General features: G+C 36.1%; 1 protein-coding gene across 1 annotated transcript in view; it reads left to right on the top strand.

Annotated features, from left to right (window-relative positions):
* Positions 1–1,844: 1,844 nt before the first annotated feature.
* Positions 1,845–20,789, top strand: part of LOC122045500 (fumarate hydratase 1, mitochondrial-like) — a 29,034-nt gene continuing 10,089 nt past the window's right edge. Inside the window, exons 1-12 of the mRNA XM_042605743.1 lie at positions 1,845–2,272; positions 2,400–2,517; positions 5,014–5,163; positions 12,570–12,680; positions 12,928–13,011; positions 13,550–13,648; positions 13,747–13,797; positions 13,872–13,921; positions 14,616–14,697; positions 17,522–17,616; positions 17,705–17,771; positions 17,897–17,947. Coding sequence (XP_042461677.1) covers positions 2,112–2,272; positions 2,400–2,517; positions 5,014–5,163; positions 12,570–12,680; positions 12,928–13,011; positions 13,550–13,648; positions 13,747–13,797; positions 13,872–13,921; positions 14,616–14,697; positions 17,522–17,616; positions 17,705–17,771; positions 17,897–17,947 — 1,119 coding nt within the window. The 5' untranslated portion in view covers positions 1,845–2,111. The remainder of the gene's footprint in view (positions 2,273–2,399; positions 2,518–5,013; positions 5,164–12,569; positions 12,681–12,927; positions 13,012–13,549; positions 13,649–13,746; positions 13,798–13,871; positions 13,922–14,615; positions 14,698–17,521; positions 17,617–17,704; positions 17,772–17,896; positions 17,948–20,789) is intronic.

Here is a 20,789-nt window from a genome sequence, read left to right on the forward strand (position 1 = left end):
AGTGATGACTATAAACCCATGTCTACGCCAATCAAAAGTCGAGTGGCGACCATAAACTCTTGCCTAATTCGAGCGATGACTATAAACTCTTGGCTAAGTCGAGCGACGATTATAAACTCTTGTCTAAATCAAGTAGCGACTATAAACTCTTGCGATTTAAGCCAAGCGGAGGTTATAAACCTAGGTATGGTTAATGAAACCCAAGCGACCTTAAGCTGGTAATAATGACGATCTCCAGTCGAGCGGCGGTTACAAATATCGGATGCCAAAATATACGACTGCAGGAGATAAGTATTGAAGGAACGCTCCTGAGCGGGCGTGCCCTCGACTTGGCGAGATCCGTATGGTTAATGCCCCAAAGCATCTTGGTAAGGCGCCGCTCAGGCGTTGTTCGGAAATAGCAAAGACAGGTCGAGTCCTTAGGGTTGAGTCTGAAGCAAGTGTTTTAACTAGTCCCTGGTCGGTTACATACTGCTCAGGTTATTTAAGCTTAGGCAGCTCAGTCTCTACGTATGGCCCTGGCGCCTATCCTCGTATAATTCCTAGTTGGGCAAAGACAGGTCGGGTCCTCAGGGCTGAATCCAGGGTAGGTGTTTTAACTAGTTCTTGACAGGTAACCAGACCACAGAGAGTGCCCGATAGGCAGAAGGACACTAAGGCGTTACTCGTCCAATCAGTCGGACCTGCAACCTCATTCGATTAGACTTGAGGGAATACTTGTGATGCGGTGATAAAGGGGGAGACTATTAAGTGCGGCTAAAAGGACGGAGATGGAGGCCAACGTGGAGGTCAAAGTTAAGGAGGTCAATGTTAGAGAATGACAAGCATGCCCTGAAGGGGCCCGAGTCACTCTCTACTGCAATGGTCGATCAGGAATGAGGCTCCTGATCGACAATGATCTGGCCCGAGCGGGTCTCTATTGTAATGGCCGATCAGGAATAATGTGTCCGACTAGCCATGATCTGGTCCTAGTAGAAGGCCCATGCAGCCAAGAGCATTGGACGCTCATCATGGAGCGGAGGAACGTTAGGGCGACTAGGGCGTTAACCCGGTCGGGCAAACACAAGCTATCATGTCGCGTTACCCCATGAAAAAGCAGCCCAGTCAGGCCGAGCAGGGGAGTACTTGGCCGAGCGACTATCCCGCTCGGTCAAGCAAAGAGATCACTGAGTATCCCTCAATATCCTTTTGGGATATAGTGTCGCTGACATCAAGCATGGTCAACATGCGAATCGTTTGACAGAAGATTCTACCATCACATTAGGGATAGACACACCCCATTAAGGTAAGGTGTCAGAGACGCTTTGCTGACACGTTTTTTCAAAGGACAAGTATGGAAACGTGCAAGCACCTTGAGACGTGTGCCCGCACGTTTTTGCGGCTCCATACGCATGGGGACGTATGCTCGCACGTCACCATAATTCTATATAAAGGGGGGTCCAACCACCGGAGAAGTACGCACACATACTTATTCTACTATTTAGAGCTCTCGTCTACTGTTCGTGTTCCTCTTTGCTATTGCCGATGACTGATTTGAGCGTCGGAGAGCTGACGTCGGAGACTCTTTCTCTAACCCGATATTGACATTTTTGTCCTTACAAATTGAGCGTAATCTTCGTATAGTCCATCAAAGAACTATATCTTCAGTCAATCACCTTTATCTAATTTGGACAGGATCAATTGATATTAAGAATAGAATATATATAGATATTTACTCTAAATTAGCTCGGTCTAATTTGGATGGCTATTATAGGTAAATAGAAAATATGACTAGTCTATTTGATTTTTACGAAATTAAAAATTTTATTTCCATCGTAAAATAGGGTATTAAAATCCCTCATTTTTTTTCTCCTTACCTGTGTGGCCTGCCTTGCCAACCTCCTCTCCGCCGCCTTATTCATTCAGTTTCTCTTTCTTTCCCCGTGCCCAACTCCTCACTGCAGCCGACCTCCTCCCGAGCTCTCTTTCCCCGGAGAGAACCCTTCGCTGTTCGGACCCACGCGTCGCCCCCTCCTTCCATTGTATCGGTTTCGTCCCCGATCGTGCGCACAGGTCAGCAGCCGGCGACTCCATTTTCTCAGACCCAAAGGCTGCCGCTGGGAAGGTCGGAGATGGCGATGATGATTGCGGCAGCGCGGCGGCTGGGGGGTCGATCTGGTGCGGTTCCACCGTTGGCGAGCTTGATGCTTCGTTCAGCGTCGCTCCAAACCATGTCAAATTCGTTCAGGGAGGAACGGGACACCTTCGGTCCTATCTTGGTCCCAGCCGACAAGTACAACCCCATCCAAAGATATATTGTTTTTTCGGATTACTCTCTTTACCCCTTGATTTGTTCATTCATGCCCGATATATGTTTTTTTTTTTTTTGTTTGTAAGTGGTTTCGATCATTTGTTTTTAGATTGTGGGGTGCACAGACACAAAGATCGCTTCAGAATTTTGACATCGGCGGGGAACGGGAGCAGATGCCAGAACCAATCATTAGGGCATTTGGCGTTCTTAAAAAGTGTGCTGCCAAGGTGTTTTATTGCGCTTATTTCTATTAATTTTCTGAGATGTGCCTTTTGGTATCTGATGGTGTCATTTTCGTTTGCTTGAGCTCCCAACCTCGTTTTGTATCTAAGTTACTGTAGTCTCCGAGGTGGCTAAGCTGATGGCATGCGGAGCAAAGAACGTTAGGGATTGACTGACGTTGCTTGTGCGGCCACTCCAACACCCAAGTCAGAACCAGATTTGTAAAGTGAGAGTGAGAGCGAGAGCGAGAGCGAAAGAGAGAGAGAGAGAGAGAGAGAGAGAGAGTTTTTAGAGTGTTAGAGAGTTCTGTGGAGAAGAGTCGCTTGCGCACGCGAGAAGAAAACTATACCTTAACTTATCTCCCTAGATTGTTATATAGCCATCAGAAATGAATCTCTATGTAGCTATCCTTTGGGAGACGATTAAGGGGCCAAAGGGCAACAACCGTTGAAGGGAATCTCCACTTGAGTGCCAATTTGACCAAACACCTAACTTCAGGATGCATCTCCTGAGCCCAAATGGGTCTTCACCGGGTGAGCACCAAGTGTTTAGGGAATGGATCCCGAGTGGCCTTCCTGAGCCCAAGCGGGACATTGTTGCACGAAGGCCGAGTACTCGGGGAAGGAAATTGGTACGTCGGATGTGCTCGGGGAATGAGATTGGTGAGTTGGAAGTGATGCTTAGTGTTCGGGATTGAAGATCTTGGGAGGCCTTTCCGAGTCTGAATGGGACGTCGTTTGAATGAAGGCGAAGTGTTCGGGGATGCCGGGTGCTTGGGGATGTCGAGTATTTTGGAATTGAGTCTGGCCGGTCTAGAAGTGAGATTGGCCACTAGGGAAATAACCCGGGTATCAACAGTATCCTTTCCGCTGTGGAGTCGAAGCATGAAAAATGGAACTTTTATGTTTGTCTAGCGTGATCCATTCAGAAAGTAATTGTTGCATCCTTTTGTAAACGTTAACTATGTACGATGTTTTATTAGCTCCTCAGGTAATTCTTAGCTTGTCAAGTTGTTAAACAATTCTGTTTCACATGAAAAGGCAGAAGATTGAATTGTTACTCATTGTAGTAATTGTTTCCTTGTTAATGAAGATGTTGCCAAGTTATTCTGCTACCAAAATATAGTGTTATGGACACAATCAACCTCCTGATCGATCGAAAAGGGGCGGGCTCAACCTTAGTAAAGAAAGTAAATCACTTCACAAATGAATGTAACAGCTTACTCATGGAGAGAGTTTGTTATATGGACATGACAACTTGGATCTAGATAATTTGAAAGAAGAAAAGGTATTGATAGAGGGATGTAAGGAGGAAAAGGTAGAGGCGGAAGGATGAAAAAATTGACTGTGATTGAACACCTGACCTAATGGAAGAATACAAAGACTTGGGAAATAAATCGCTAGAAGGAAGACCAAACCACACCTCTCTTCCTCTCTTTGAGGCTGTCTCTTGTTGAGCGGAAGAAGAGAGGAAAGAAGGGGAGAACGTCAGGTGAGGGAAGAAGGGAAGGAAAAGAGGGGGGGGGGGTGTTTCTTTGTAATAAGTAATGTAAGAAAATAACAATTTTACAACTCTGATTGTCATTCATACAGTGTTAAAAAGGACTTTTCAGCACTTTTCCTCTCTTTCTCCCTTCTTTCACCTGAGAAAAGAAATCCAAAATGTCTTTTCTTTCCTTAATTTCTGAACAACTAAAATAGATGAGGGAAATGATTCCTTTCTCATCCCTTCTCTATTTGGGCCCTCTTCATCTTAACTAGACAACATAAATATCTCTCTCCCCCACTCTCCTTGTGCTCCTTGTCTGATTATGCCACCTGCTTCCATAAACCGCTATTTACTTCACAGTGAAGAATATTTTACTCTTGTTGCTGCCACCATCATTGTTGTTGATTCCACTTTGTATTGATATTGAAGCCTTGGCGTTTCCATTTGTTGCCAATATTGTGGACATGATCCTACAATGGCAATCATAACATATAGCTTATCAACCGTATTTTGACTTGACATAAAAATTAAGTTATTGCTTAGGTACATGAGAATCATTTATCATTTGAAGAAAAAAATAATTTGGGTGCGTATATGGAAAATCATATATTAGTTAACTAACACATTATATATATGTGTGCGTGCTTATGACTACTTGTCTTTCTTTTATATGTTTGGACAGGGTTTGTTGCATTTATTTTGTGCATCTGTTTATTATTTGTTTATTGTGTCTCTATACTGAGATTTGCTTAGGATTTATGTCAGTTGCCTAGGTTCTCAATTTTTGATATGTTGATGATAGAGAAAGTGTAGGTCAATGCAGGATATTACATGTTTCTGTTATTTGTCATTTCCTTTTCTCTAATACTAGCTTTCTTCAAAATGCATAATTGCTTATTATTTGTTCCATTTTTTTTTCATTTTTGTTATTCGTCCTCTGAATTTTACACTGCATGGAACAATACTGGCCCTTTGCCTGTACATTTACATACCTTAGTCTAACACTTATGCAGGTAAATATGGAGTATGGTCTTGATCCAACTATTGGAAAAGCAATAATCCAAGCTGCTCAAGAAGTTGCTGAGGGTAAATTGAATGATCATTTCCCACTTGTCATTTGGCAAACTGGAAGTGGGACACAAAGCAACATGAATGCGAATGAGGTTAGTCTAGGGAGGTCTAACTACATAATCTTTGACACAAGCAAATTAGCAAGTACATGTATTAATGTTTATTGTTCATGTTACTCCTTGTCATCTGCAAATAGTTTTTTTATTCTTGTACTGCAAAATTCTCATCTCATTTATTGTTTTACTAGAATTTGTGAAGTTCCAACATTTCTGCTTCGTGTTTCCATCGGTATAAAAAACATGTCTATCTATTCAAAATAGTCAATAGTGAAATTTTTTATTTATCCAGCAACAATGTAAAATAATTGTATCAGAATTTCCAAAGATGTTCATAGTTCATTAATGGATAGAATTGAAATTGTAATAGGTAGGAGGCCTAAGAAAACTTTGGTTAATCTAAAAAGTGATTTAAGAGTTTTGAACAAGGTATTGAAAAGCGGTTCTAAGTGGTAGGAGGTTAACCAATTGCCTAATCCCCTAGGTACTATGAGATGACCTATGTGGCCTACATTAAAATATTGTTAAAATAGGATATAGACTCTAGTTTATAATTATAAATTCTTAAATCATATCAAATCTCAAGAGCACATGCAATGCTCTACATGGTGGTCGAGACAGCCACCTAGGCGCCGCCTAGGCGGGAGGCAGGCATGATCTACACCGCCTTTGCCTTAGGCAGCGGTCAAAGATGAGGTGAGACGGCGAGTGAGGTGGTGGGTGAGGCGGTCAAGGTAGTAGGTGAGGCTGTGCAAAGAAAAAAGAGATTGGATCATGTGTAAATTATATTAGAGGCTTATTAATAGAGGAGTTTATTGGATGAAGCATCATATTACGGGTATTGTAGGACAAGTGGAAGCATGTTCTAAAGCATCCGACGAAAACAAAAAAAAGAGTAAGAGCTTATCTTGAAAATAGTAAGCATAAGAAGTGAGAAAGAGTGGAAGAACTAAAAGAAAAGATGGCGGAAGTAAATATGGATGTTGATGTAGAGAATGATGATTATCCAGCGGAGGGAGATTATTCTAAAAAGAAGTCAAAGAACCTCGGGCTTATTGATAAGTGGACATCCACAATCTTGCCATGTTGGATTGAAATTTTGAATTTTAAACTTAGGTCTTTAGTAAAAGTAATGATATTACTTTTTTAGTATTAATATGGTGATAAATCTTTATTAATTATCTTGTTAGTTGCATTTATATATTTATTTGTACCTTATATAAATTATATTGTATGAAGTTTATTTATGCATAAACATCATTTAATTACATATATTACATAAAGAATGATGATTATTTATAATATTATGTATAAAAAATAGTTAAAAAAAATTCAACCACCTAGGTGAGGCTAGGGGGGTTATACTAAAATATTGATCTTTTTTCGTTCATCTTATACCGCACCGAAATATTCGGTATACACAAAAATCATGCCATGGCCTATTGCAATTTACAATATTGAGTACATGCTAAAAATTGCTAAACACTTAAACAACAACAAAACACATCTTATTTGACCTTGCAACTAATAGAACAAAAATCACAATAAAGCATAAAATTCTTAATGATAAATTTTTTGCAAGAAAACACAATATTCTCATAATTAGTTTCATCTTATTGCAATATATATCCTTTTCCATCCATCCATTGAATTGACTTTTGTCTTATCATTGAATTGACTTCCTAATCTAACCTAGCGCTTTGCTTATGCTGCCTACCCAACTCATTAAACGCCTAGCTACAGGAGACTACCTAATAGGCAGAGGTTATTGAAACCTCCTAGGAAGCTGCCTAGGTCTCCGTTTAGAATCATTGATTTGAATTGATTGTCATGTTGCTTTCCTCAAGTTTGATAGAGAATAAGATCTATGTAGCTGCTCCTAAATGGCAAGAACTAAAGGGCTTGATGATGATGGCAGTGCTAGTGGAATTAATGGGTTTGCTCAATGGTAGCTTTAGTAGGGTAAAGATGGAATATATGAAATTTAAGTTTAACAATATTAGTTGTAATAAGACAATTATTAAGATTGGTGATGATGTGATATTTATAGTTGAGAATTGTAAGTTTTTGTAAAAATATAGAGGGGTCGAGAAAAGGATGATTAAAATTGAGGAGAGTGTTAAGTGTTCTTTATGATCGTAAAGTACATCTAAAACTTAAAATGAAATTTTATAAATAGGTAGTTATGCCTGCTATGTTATATGAAATTGAATGTTGGGTTATGACTTGAATATATGAGCAGATGATAAGAGTTGCAGACATGAAAATATTAAGGTGGACATACGTGAATGAATAGGATAAGAAATGAAAATAATAGAGAGAAAGTCGGGTTTCACCTATTGAAGAAAAACATCGGGAGACACATTCAAAATGTTACAAACATGTACTTTGGACAACCAATAAATGATCTAGTTAGACGATATAAAACTATAACAAATACACACATTAAATGAGGAGAGAAAGCCAAAGAAGATATGATTAGCAATGATAAAATATGATAAAATTTATTTAAATATAAATGATATAATAGGGTACATAGTCCAATGTGTAAGATCGAGACATGCTAGAGGGGGTGAATAACGCTCGTGGCTTTTACATTCATTTTTCGCAAAACACGGAATGCACAGCGGAAATAAAGAAATGGGCAATCACAAACACACTAAGATTTACTTGGTTCAGAGCCTGCGACGACTCCTACTCCAAGGTCCGCGATCATTGATCTCTTTCGTTGGACAATCACTATAATTTCGCAAAATCTTTACAAGTTTAGATTACAAAGATGAAGCGTACAAGTATTGCATAAAAAGAAACTAGTTATCGACGACTTGGAAAAATTGATCTTTTGGCTTGATTGTTGTCGGAGCAATGTTTAGATGTTTCCGGAGTGCGCGCAAGAACTCAAGTTGTTTTGAATAATCTATTGTCACAAAGTGTTAGTCGAGGCCTTTTATAGCCGAGTTGAGCCTGATCCAGATCCACTGATCTCGGGATCAAGTTTGACTCAACGTTGATCGGTCGATCGATCCCCCTGATCGGTCGATTGAACCCGCCTGAATCTGCCCAACTTCCCGTCCAGATGCTACCGCTCCATATAAATCTTCGTTCGGTCGACCGATACCGCTGTTTGGTCGACTGAACCCTCGACGCTACTCGGCTTATCTGGTCTGATCAACCCGGTCTGAAGTTTATCCATCGTTTGATCGATTGAACCTCCCTGTTCGGTCGACTAATCCCTCGGTCTACACTCATCGCGAGCTGAAATCTGATCTTTTAGCTTGGTGGTTCGGTTGACTGATCTGGACGGTCGGTCGACTGAACAAGGCAAAATCCGAACATGTAAAATTATTAGTTTGCTGCAAAACAGAATTAGAATAATAGGCAAACAGTATAAAATGTAACTTTGATAGTCTCCGGACTGTCTGGTCCCGACTTTGAGTTTCGTTGAAACTCTAGGTCGGACCGACGCCTATTGTTCCCTCTTCGGGGAAAGTATCCTCACCTAATCCTCTCAGGAGAGTTTACCTTTTGCCAGATTGGTCCTCCAGATCGTCTGGATTTTTGCTCAGCGTCCGAGACGTCAGTACTTCATGCTAAACGTCCGATCCCGACTCGTCCAGTCTTCCACTTGGTGTCTGTGTCCCCTAGGATTTTCACCTAGAGTCCTCGACTCTAGGATTTTGTCCAACGTTCTTGACCCGTCAAGACTTCATTCAGTTCCCCGGACTAGGACTTCGTTGTCTAATCACAGCTAGGACTTTCCATAACCTAGGGTTGCCTCCCCCTAGGGTTTTCTACCTGCCTAGAATCCACTAGGACTTTTACCTAAGAACATTTAGGACTTTCCTGCAAGCTCACTTACACTTGTTAAATCACAAGACATCTTAACTTTTGAACCCTTTGCCATTATTAAAATTCAGGTTCGATCGTCTGATGCTCTATGCACCAACACAATGATATAGAAGAATTTATATAGACAATCCCATCTAGTGGGATAAGATTTGATTGTTGTTATACTCAGTGGTAGTAGTCATGGCAATAGAAGTAGCTAGGTAGTTTATGGGTTTATTAAGTGGCGTTAGCCATGATAATAGAAGTGACGAAGAAAGTGAGGTAAGAAACTAAGTGATGAGGACATACCCTACTTAGGATAAAAATGAAGCTTCTTGTGGGTAAAAGTGAGCCTGGCTCTTTAAACGCTATCTAGTGGGATTGTGAGCATCATTAACATGAGCTAAGAAACTATGACACTTTTTTTTCATTATATACTTATAGGAATGTATAGGAATGGTTAAATTTTCATGTTGTATAGCACTAGTGAAACTTTTGTTCTGCTCACTCATAGGAGCTTTTATTGCATGGACAACCGTTTTCAGTGGTGCACTTGTGTTGACATAGTACTAGTTGTGCACCTATGTTGACATAATACTTCTTGATATCATCCTACCGTTAGACAAGATTCTCCTCATCTCAGTTGGTATAGGCAGAGACAGAATTCTTATTGTAGGTGGGAATAACTGAATGAAGATGAAGGGGTGGAGAAGTTTGGTAAACAAGCCGGGAGGAGAAGATGAGGAAGTAATGAATTTAAATGGAGAAGAGAAAAGCTTTGCATAACAAAGAGAAGGGTCGGCTTCATGATGTTGTAAGAAAAAGTGGCGTTATGTTTGTGTTTTGAGTCACGTAATCATGTAAGAGAGGTGGAAGGGGAAGGTGGGTATGATTAGTTTATATGCTATACTTTGATAGGTATTTTATTACAATTATTTTAGTTATGGAGTTGTGTGTTTATCTGATAAGTTAACTAGTTTATTAAATCTATCACATTACATTATTAATAGTTTAAAAATTTAGTCCAAGAGGTCACATTCACCAACGGTTTAGATAAGGAATCACATTGGGGTAGTCTCCTTAGGCGATTTGGGCATCTATGTTTTCTAGTCTATCCATCTATTTCGGATGATGATTTTTCTCCAATATAAGAGATGAATTCTTGTGATTCTAAAATGCTAAACCAAATTTTAAGTGTGGTACATTGTTATATTGTGTTATACATTGTATGATTCTTATATATCATTTTTATATTTTGAAATATGAATTGATTAATATACTTCTTGAATATATTATTGTTATGTTTATCAATATTTGATTTTAGTAATTTTTTATATTAGTGACATATGCCTCCGTATATTGTGTATGTGCTATGTAGATGGTCAACTACCTACCATGTGGAAACACATAATAAAACCTTGGTTATTTGTTAAAATGTTATTCAACTTAGTATCTACAAAGTTGATGAAACCAATAAGTATTGATTATCTATATAACTACAAATTTATAAATAATATAGCTATTTTAATTATAAGTTGTAACTTATAAGAGTATACTCATAATTTAGTTATAGAAATTTACTACTAATATCTAAAATTATCAATTATTCTTTAATATTATTTACTATTATTGTTTAATTTGTGGTTAACTTCAAATTAATTAGAATTATATGTGTACATTTCATTAATGCATAGTGGACTAATATTGGGTAATTTGTTAATTAATAATAGTATATACTTTGTGCTCAAAATAAACCACCATAGACAAATATGACTTGATGATGACAAGGATGATGGTGATGGATACTTAGAGATCTAATGTTTTATTGCTCTTATATTTTGAATACTTATTTACTACCTCATGAAGAACCTAGTCATTTATTATTATTATTATTATTATTATTATTATTTGGTAATCTAGGTATCTAATTCTTTGAATCGACTAATTTTGGAGGTGACATACCTGGCCCTACGGAAGTTTTCCACTGGTCACCACGGTAAATTAGGAAGCACTCGCAGAGGTCTATCCATGCGACCAATGTTCTTAGGTTTGGTGTCCCACTGGAGGAAAATCAATGTGCCGCAGTTTGGATTCGGACCTTAGATGCTTAGTTAACCGTTTGGAGGGCCTAACCGTTGCACCGTAGATGATTGACCATGAATATGAAAATCACATCTTATTGAGGAACAGATTAAATTTCCTCAAGCAATGTTGGTATCTTCTTTACCTTTATATATTATTGAAAAAAATAAGGAATATCACAAGTAACCCTTTACCCCTTATATATTGACACATAGCTCCGCTCCCTAACACTCCCCTCGTGTTGGTTTTAATATATTATAGAGACTAGCTTGTTATAAATATATTCAACTTTTTTGGCCGTAGAATGACAAAGAGAGATGGGAATGATCTAGCTTGAGATGTTTACAGAATGATGTATGTAGAAAGAGGATGAGTGATCTAGCTTTAGTTTGCAAAATGACACAGAGAGATGAGGATTGATCTTGCTTAGGGTCTCAAAAATGACACACTAAGAGAGGACTAATTAGGCTTAAGGTTTTTAATGAATGATGCACACTGAGAGAATTGATCCCATTTAAAGTCTATGTGGAATGGTACACGTGGAGAAAGGACTCATCCAACTTGAGATCCACAAAATGATACATGTGGATGATATCTCACTTGATTGGCAACGATGTTGTGTGAAATGATGCACGTGCATGGGGCTTTGCTAACCATGATGGTGTGTAGAATGACACACAGAGACAACTAGCAACAATGATACGTCGAATGAAACATGCGAAAAGGTTTAGTTGGCAATGATGATGTGCGAAATGACACACATGTAGGGACATAAACAGTGAGATTATGGGTGGAGGTTCCGTCATGTGCTTGATGCTTTGACGAAGGAATCCAACACTGCGCTAGTCCTGACAATTGAAATTGGTGCCACTGTGTCTCTGACAACCTAGAGGATGGCTCTCTAGTGTGCTTCAACATCTAAGAGGAAGGCTTTACAGAAAACCAAATAGGGCCCTTGTGCAAAGGATTAAATAATGACATGGATGAAGCAGATCCTAGTGTCTTCTGAGACTTGCACAGAGGACCTCGTGTGAAGGACACTTGGAGGAGACAAAGGGAAGTACTAGTTGAAATAGTTGTTGTAGGCAACATTTACAACATGCGATGCTGAACGTGAAGAGAAGAGGAATGCAAAGCAAAGGACTTCTCAATGGATGAAACTTGCATGGACATATGCTTACACAATCATGTGAATGATCAATGCCAATGAGAAAGATTAAGAGACGCCTAGTGGATGGATGGAACTTGCATGAATGCATGGACGATCAATGCAGAGACAGGTTATGCAAGGGAGAAGGCAGTAAGTTTGATACCACGCTGAGAGTAAAATTAGGATTCCCTCCTTCTCAAGAAACCCTAGGTTAGCCCTCTTTGTCTTTATATATTATTGATGAATATGAGATATTACAAATAACCTCTTACCCCTTAAGTATTGACATATAATCCCTTAAATGTTGACACAACTTTCTAACATGTCTTTCTATATTTCCTTATCTTATGTTGTGTTTAACATTTTAACTGTTAATCTTCAGGTTATCGCAAATAGAGCAGCTGAAATTCTTGGTCATAAAAGAGGTGATAAGTTTGTGCATCCAAATGATCATGTCAATAGGTCTCAATCATCAAATGATACATTTCCAACAGTAAGCATAATTTTCTTTAAACTTAAATCTCTTGTACTTTTGACATTTTCCCCCTTTAATGAGGCTGCTAGATTCACACAAGATATGATTATGAAAGAAAGTTTTGTTTCTTTTGATTATGCCCTCGTGCTGATTTATAAACAATTTCATGTATTACTGATGCATCCATTAAGTTTACTCTTGTAAATTTTTTGTATACTGTTTGAATACAATTGCAGTTAATTCTAATAGAAGATTTGGTTTTCAGGTAATGCACATTGCTGCAGCTGTGGAAATTAATTCTTGCTTTATACCAAGCTTGAAGAAATTGCACAGTTCACTTGATTCCAAGGTCAAAATCTTTTTATCTTATTTAAATGTACTATTGAGTCTTGATATCCCTTCTCTTGCATACATATAAGTTGCAAACTATCAGATTTCTTCATATACATTTTCTTGATAGTTCTTTCTAGTTACTTGAGTTCTGTTGGTTGTGGCCAATCACTCTTGTTAACCTCCTTTCTTTATGTTTTTCATGATATTATGTTTGAGGTCTGAGTTTTGACTGAAAACTGCTGGACTTTTTTGGATTGAATTTAAAAATTTCTAGAAATTGAACCAAAAAGGTCCCAAAAGAATTGTAGTAGAAAATATTTCTAGATTTAGAGTTCTAAAGCATGTGGTTCCACTCAATAATAACTTTTATATTTAGTAACTAATGATTTTATTACATAAATCTATACTGATATTGCACTTGTTTGGGAGGGAATTTGATGCAATTTATCTGCTTGTGGCATCTAAGGACCTTTTTTTCTTGAGTTATTCAGAAACTAAAGTTGTGTGAAGTTTTAATTTAACTTTAAGCTTCATAGTGATTTTTTTTTTTTCAGTCTCTAGAATTCAAAGATATTGTTAAGATTGGTCGAACACATACTCAAGATGCCACTCCTCTTACCCTTGGTCAGGAATTCAGTGGTTATACCACACAGGTATTTCTAATTTCTTTTGATAATAATTATGTCTTATATTATGTATTTAATGAGTATCTTGTTATGCTAGCTTTGATAATGTACCCTTAATTTGGTAGGTGAAATATGGTATTGCTCGAATAACAGATTCTCTGCCTCGCATGTATCAGGTAGTATCTCCACTAATAACTCCACTATGACTTTGTTCTTTAGTATTTTCTTGATCATGTTTTGTCATGAGCAGCTCGCCCAAGGTGGTACTGCTGTAGGTACTGGGTTAAACACCAAAAGAGGGTATGTTTTGTTCCACAATCCAGACATTGTTGTCTTATGTGTTTAATATCAGAGTTTGGGTTTTGCTTGTGATATTTGACTGATGTTTATCTATCTCAAAGATGAAAGATGCTACAACAATTTGAACTCTTTATTATGATAAATTGTGAGCATTGGATTGGGATTTACTAACATCCTCAGAAAGAACATATGCTAACTCATGACTATAGATGGCATTCCACATTTAAAATATCCTGCCCAACCCTCATCCTAGTGGTAGAATTGGTGTTTTATTGCAACTAACACGGTTTGAATCTTGGTTCAAGCACTTAATTGCAAACATCATGCCTAATGCCACATTCTTTTAGCTCTTTATATATATGTGTATTATTTATGGTTATTATTTACTTAAACTGTCCATGTCCATTTGTTAACATGAGGTTCTTCATCATCAACTCACATGAAGGCATGGTATTTGTGAACCATGAAAGCAGGGATCCATATCTTGACCATTTGCTGAGTTCATATCAAATCTAACAAACACTCTTCTGTCTATAGTTTGTTCTATCCTGGTTTGTCTGTTTGATCTTCTCTTGCTAGTTCCATTGATGTACTTTTGATGTTTGTTTACATTAATTTCCATATCTAGTATGATGAGTTTTTCTGTGCATAATACTTCAGATATGTAAACATGTTGTCTTGCATATTACTCCAGGTTTGACGTGAAAATTGCAACTGCTGTAGCTGACGAGACTAATCTACCATTTGTCACTGCAGAGAATAAGTTTGAAGCATTGGTCAGTTTTCACTAGATGTTTTTTCTTAGCTGTCTGGTGCGAACTGTTTCTGGGCCTACTTTATATTTTTTACTTGCTGTATCTTTTTTGGCCCATGTTTCTTGTTGAATAATCCTAATGCAGTCTAGGCATCAAGATTCAAAATTTTGAGCTGTCGAAGTTTTGGTCTTTGACCAAAATGATACTATTTTGGTATTGTGTTGATGGTTCGATGCATAATGCTGATAATGAATTAAAGGTGAAGGAAGGAAACGAAACATAGGAAGGAGACATTGTATATGTCAAGTATGATTTTAAATCTTGTTCATGCGAGGCAAAATGATTGAAACATAGTATTTCGGTAAATTATTGAAACTTGATACCACTCATCACAAACAATGTTTTCTTAATTTCCTTCCTCCTACAACCTCCAAATTGTCATCAACACCATACATCATAGCATCGGCATGATATTGGAATTTTCAATCAAAGATTGGAACTACGACACCAATCGAGATTTTGAACCTTGGTACCAAGTGGTATCGAGTTTCGGTAATTTACCGAAATGATAGTTTCAATCATTTCGCCCGACAATATGAGATTTCAAACTATACCACACAGATTGTACTTCAAAGTTTGAATCAGAGTTTTGGTGTTGATTGTAACACGACAGTTTCAGTATCATACCATACCATGCCAGTATGATATTGAGTTTTTTTTTAAAATTAATTAAAGAATACAATGTTAACAACAACCAAGCCTTATCCCACTGGGTGGGATCGATTTTTTTTAAATTAATTAAAGATTCCTTTCAAAATTACCTAAAATTATCAAATTTGTAAATTTTTAAATGTCAATTCTTAATGTCCTATTATAGTCTATTTTAGAATATCAATCTGGTTTGAAGTTTTAAAATATATATTTTAAATATCAATATTTTAAAATTTGTTTTTGATCTTTAAAATATTAATATGTTGTGAAATATATTTTTGATCTTTAGGACTATTAATATTTTGTATAACTTATTATGTACTTATATACGAAGAGGAGCCTTGACGCAATTGTACCTGAAAGTCATGATTTTGAGTCTTGGAAATAGCCTCTTACAAAACAGGATAAGCTGCGTATAGTAAACTCTTCCTGACACCTTATATTTTGCAAGGGGGTCGTGCACCGAATTGTCTTTTTTTTTATACAATATATATATATATATATATATATATATGACCTAAGGGATTGATGATCTAAATTAACTTTTATCAACTAATCAATTTTAATCAATTAATTGTATAAACATTAATTAAAATTAATAATTAATCATATACATTTAAGCTAAAGTTAATTTTACTAATTAGATCAAATTAATTTAATTATAGTTTTACTCAAATTATAATCAATTAAACCAGTTAACGATTTAATTGATTATAACCAATTAAATCAATCAACTATAATCAATTAATTCAATTAATAATTATATTAATCAATTTAATGAATGTTATATTAATTGATTATTGTAAATACTTGGGAGTTTCTACCTCGAGACTCTTCAAACCTTGATAATGAGGTTGGATTGAGCTAGCAACAAGAGTGGCGTCGTCGGAGCAAAGGAGGTTGTGGGTAAGGAGTGAGTTGAGGTGATGGCCTAAGAGCAAGTGCTGGTTGTTCAGTGAGCAAGGGATCACATGAGTGGTTCAAGCAATAGAGCCATGAACTATGAACATTCTTCTCTCCAAAGCTCTACCACCATTCCTCATCCACTCTACACCTCCTAATGTGAGCAACCGACACCACGTAGCTCCGTTCCTCAAGGTAGCTTCGTGTATGTTATCAGCTCCAGTATGCACCACTCCATTAATATGAGAATTAACTAGTATCAAACAAGGCATAAAAATCTCATTTGATAATATAGGCTTTGTGGTAGCACGGGTGTTACAATAGTGATTTGGTGTGCCACCCAATGTTGTATTGTTCCCATCAAGAAACAATAAATCTCAGTCATGCCAGGTGGCATGGCTTAAGATTTAAATCTTGTACTTTTTGAGTAGTCTTTGTCCATGTATCTGAAAGTTAACATCCTTACATCCAATTGTGATGTGATATTTTGGAACACTGGAAACCACAAAATCTGAAAGTCCATTTATAGATATGATGGAACCTTCACACGTGAATTTATCCAATAGTCAAGCCTCTGCTAGGTCCTTCAATTTCCATTGAAGAAAACCTGCTGGGTCAATAGGGCTCCGCAATCAGTCCGGCACTTGACATGCCTTTAAGATTGCTCTTTTACATTTTGATGTAAGAATCAGCCAGTAAACAAAAAAATAAATTCATTTCCTATATATTAACAGTGTTTTGTTAATGCAATTATAAGAAATTAAAGAGCAGTATGCTTTATACTGCCTGCTATCTATATAGGTTAGCTATTTTTAACCTTATATGGCTAAATTTGATCAATCGGAACTGAACCCAATTGTAAAGCAGGTCCTTTTATGAAAGTCATCTTAAATTCTGGTCCCATCTTGAACCTTTTGCTCCTTTGATGCAATCTTCAGTTGAATTTCAGTTCACATGTTTTTTTTCCCAAGGATGTTAGTTTTGCAATCTTCAGAGGTTCATATAAAATTACAAGATACAGCTAGTTGGCTATGTTATAGCTTAGCTTTATCACATATTGTATTTGATTTGCTATTTTTTGGTGCATTAAATATGAAAAAAAATGGAAAAATTGTGAATTATTGCATTATTAGCGAGTCCACTTTCTCAATTTCTTTTGTTGCCTGTTATATCTTCCTTTTATTGTGGAGGCCTTATCAGTCCTCTTAATTGTGGTTTGTGCTGCAAGCAGGCTGCACATGATGCTTTTATTGAGACCAGCGGAGCCTTAAACACAATTTCAGCTTCTCTTATGAAGATAGCAAATGATATACGACTTCTAGGAAGGTATTTTGACTTGCACTACGGTATTGTTTTCAATATTAAAAAACATGCAATTTGGCTTTATGATCACTTGCTGTTGAACATTTTTCAGCGGTCCACGCTGTGGACTTGGCGAGCTGATCCTACCTGAAAATGAACCAGGCAGCAGTATAATGCCTGTATTTCTCTTTCCTTCATATACTTTTTAAGTTTTAGTGCAATTGCTTGTAACTGCTAAGCTCATAACATGTTGCATTCTGTCAGTCCTTCACCTACATCTCAATACCTACCTTTTCCGTCGCAGGGAAAAGTCAATCCTACTCAATGTGAAGCTCTTACAATGGTTTGTGCTCAGGTAATTTATTTCAAATTTTTTCTTTGATCCATAGAATGTAGGAATCTGCAATAGGATATTTAGATAGTCTGGTTCTATATACTTAACCTTTCAAGCTCCATTAGATGTTAACTATGGGGCAGCAGCTACAGAAAAACCATCTATAGCCCTATTGCATAGCATCTTTACTAAGCTTGTGCTATTTTGAGTTCATAATTCGGAATGGAAGAAAAATCTTTTCCTTTAATGTATGAGGACTGAAATGTTTTCCTCATGGGATAAATAAACCAAAATCTAGAAATAAAGGTTCTAAAACTATACAAAACTAGCTGTATATTGACAATTGTACCTCAAACCACTTTCAAACATGAGTTAATTATGTTTTGATCAAGGTTTAAAATTTTGACCCGTGCCGAAGTTTCTGTCCCAGACCGAAATGATACGGTTTCGGAATTGTATCGTGCCGTGTCGATATGATTTCAGATTTTTTTTAATTTTTATATAGTAATTATAAGGTAAATATGTTTATGATGTATATAAAAATAAGTTATATATTAATTTTGTATAAGTTTTTAATTATTGAACAACTAAAAATTGTTAGAAAAAATGATTAAATATAGTTTTCTTTAAAAAAATTTGTTCTATTAAGACTCGAATTAAACTTGATCTATCTATAATAATAAGTATATAAATTATAAAATTAAAGGTATTACTTTATATATAATAATTATATAAATTAACTATTTATTTATTTAATTAATTAAATAATATATATTTTAAATAGTATAAAAATCAAGTAATAAAAATATAAAATAATAAAAAAATTATCAGAATATAAATATAATTTATTAGAATTTAAAAAAAAAAAATTAAAAAAATTAGAATTTTTAAAGATTTTTTAAAATGAAATTTAAAATAATAAAAAAATATTAGAATATTAATCAGAATTATTATATTTTTTAAAATTTTTAAATGAAATTTAAAATATTAAAAAATAAATTTTCAGAATATTAATTAATAAAATTTATTTTAATTTTAAATATATTTTTTATATATTTTATTAGGATCATTTAATTAGGATTTATAAAAACTTGTTCAAAATATCACATATACCTTAGGAATTGGTGAAGTTAATTAAATAGAAAATTTAATTAAGATCGGGAAAAAACGTTGCTGGGGTGTGGTGGTTCGCCAGGAGACCGTGGGAAAAAAAAAGGGGGGCGGGTTGTTCGGCGGCACTGTCAAAGGCGTCCCGCGACGCCTTTGTCACCGAAGGTCGCGGGACGCTTTTGACGCTTTCGGCGTCGTCGAAGACGTCTCGCAACTCCTTCGGCGCCGCCAGCGACGCATTGAGACGGGGACGCCTCTAGTGCCGATTTCGTCTGCCTAGCGGAATGGTAAAAATCATCCATGCCAGGCAGCATGGAACGATATTTCATTCGTTGGTTTTAATTTTTTAGAACTAGTAGAGTAGCAGTAAAGGATAACAGGCAATGCACACCAATAACTGAGCAGAAGGATAGGAATTTAGTCTGCTCAAGTGGTTGACATTGCACTTGCATTTCAAAGTACAATTATAACATGTAATTGGAAGCCAACTGCATTTTGTGAAAACTGTTTTTAGTAATTTGCATCTTAATATTTCTTGAAGTAGCAATTTGTATATTGATTGGTAAAAGCATAACTGGAAGCACACCAACTATAACCAAAAGTTATGACAGTAACTAGTTTAAAATATAATGTGATCTTAAATTGATCACCTCCACAACTTATATTATTTTTTATTTTTATGTAATATATGAACATGATAATAAATTAGATCCAGTATTATTTTACTAGAACATTAAATATAACAATAATAACAACCAAGTCTTTATCTAATTAAGTGATCATCAATCCTCCTATGCCATTAGGTTTGATCCCCTACTATATTCATAATCTATATTAAAATGAATGTTTTATCGTTGTTAACTAAGTTTCTTTTGATATTTCTCTTCCTCGCTTAATTTGTGTATCTATTATGGTCTCACATTGCTTAACTAAGCCATTTATTGTCGGCTAAGTACATACCCATACAATCCTAAATGCGTCTCGAAAATTTTTCCTCAATGAGTGCAATCTGACTTTCTCTAATGTTTTCATTTCTTATCTATCCATTCACACATTAATCTTAGCATCTTTATCTCTGCGACTCTGATCTTCTATTTTTGTGCTTGATTCATAGTCTTTTCTAATCCTCGTTTTTGTAAAACTTCATTTTAAACTTTAAAGGTACTTTATGATCCTAAAGAACACGACACCTCCATTTAATCATTCTGTTTATATCCTATGTAAAACACCTCTATCCATTCCTTTATCCTTTTGTAAAAATAATGCTAATTACTTTAAGGTGTTAGTTAAAGGTAATTCGTCATTTTTTATTTTAACAATGCCTTGTTACATATATTACAACTAAGTTTAAATTCCATTTATTTTGTCCTTACTATAATAAGTTTTAAATCTTTTAACTCGCGTAGATTCGAGCTTAACATTTACTTTTTTACATGTCTCATTTATTAAAACAATACCATTTGCAAACATGCACTATGGTAACGTATCTTGGATGTGTTGAGTGAGATCATCCATGATTAGTGCAAATAAATATGGACTTGAAGTTTGTTGTCGATGTAGCTCTACTTTTATAGGAAACGTTTTAGTTAATTCTCCTAAAGTTTTCACTATTATATTTTCATATACATCCTTAATTGATTAAGTATACCCTATACTAACATTTTTATTTTTTATATTTTTCCACAATTTGTACAATAGACATTTCTCCAGGACCTCGTATTGGCGGGAACTTCGTGCACCAGACTGTCCTTTT

Source organism: Zingiber officinale, chromosome 2B (assembly GCF_018446385.1).
Source record: "Zingiber officinale cultivar Zhangliang chromosome 2B, Zo_v1.1, whole genome shotgun sequence".
NCBI lineage: Eukaryota > Viridiplantae > Streptophyta > Magnoliopsida > Zingiberales > Zingiberaceae > Zingiber > Zingiber officinale.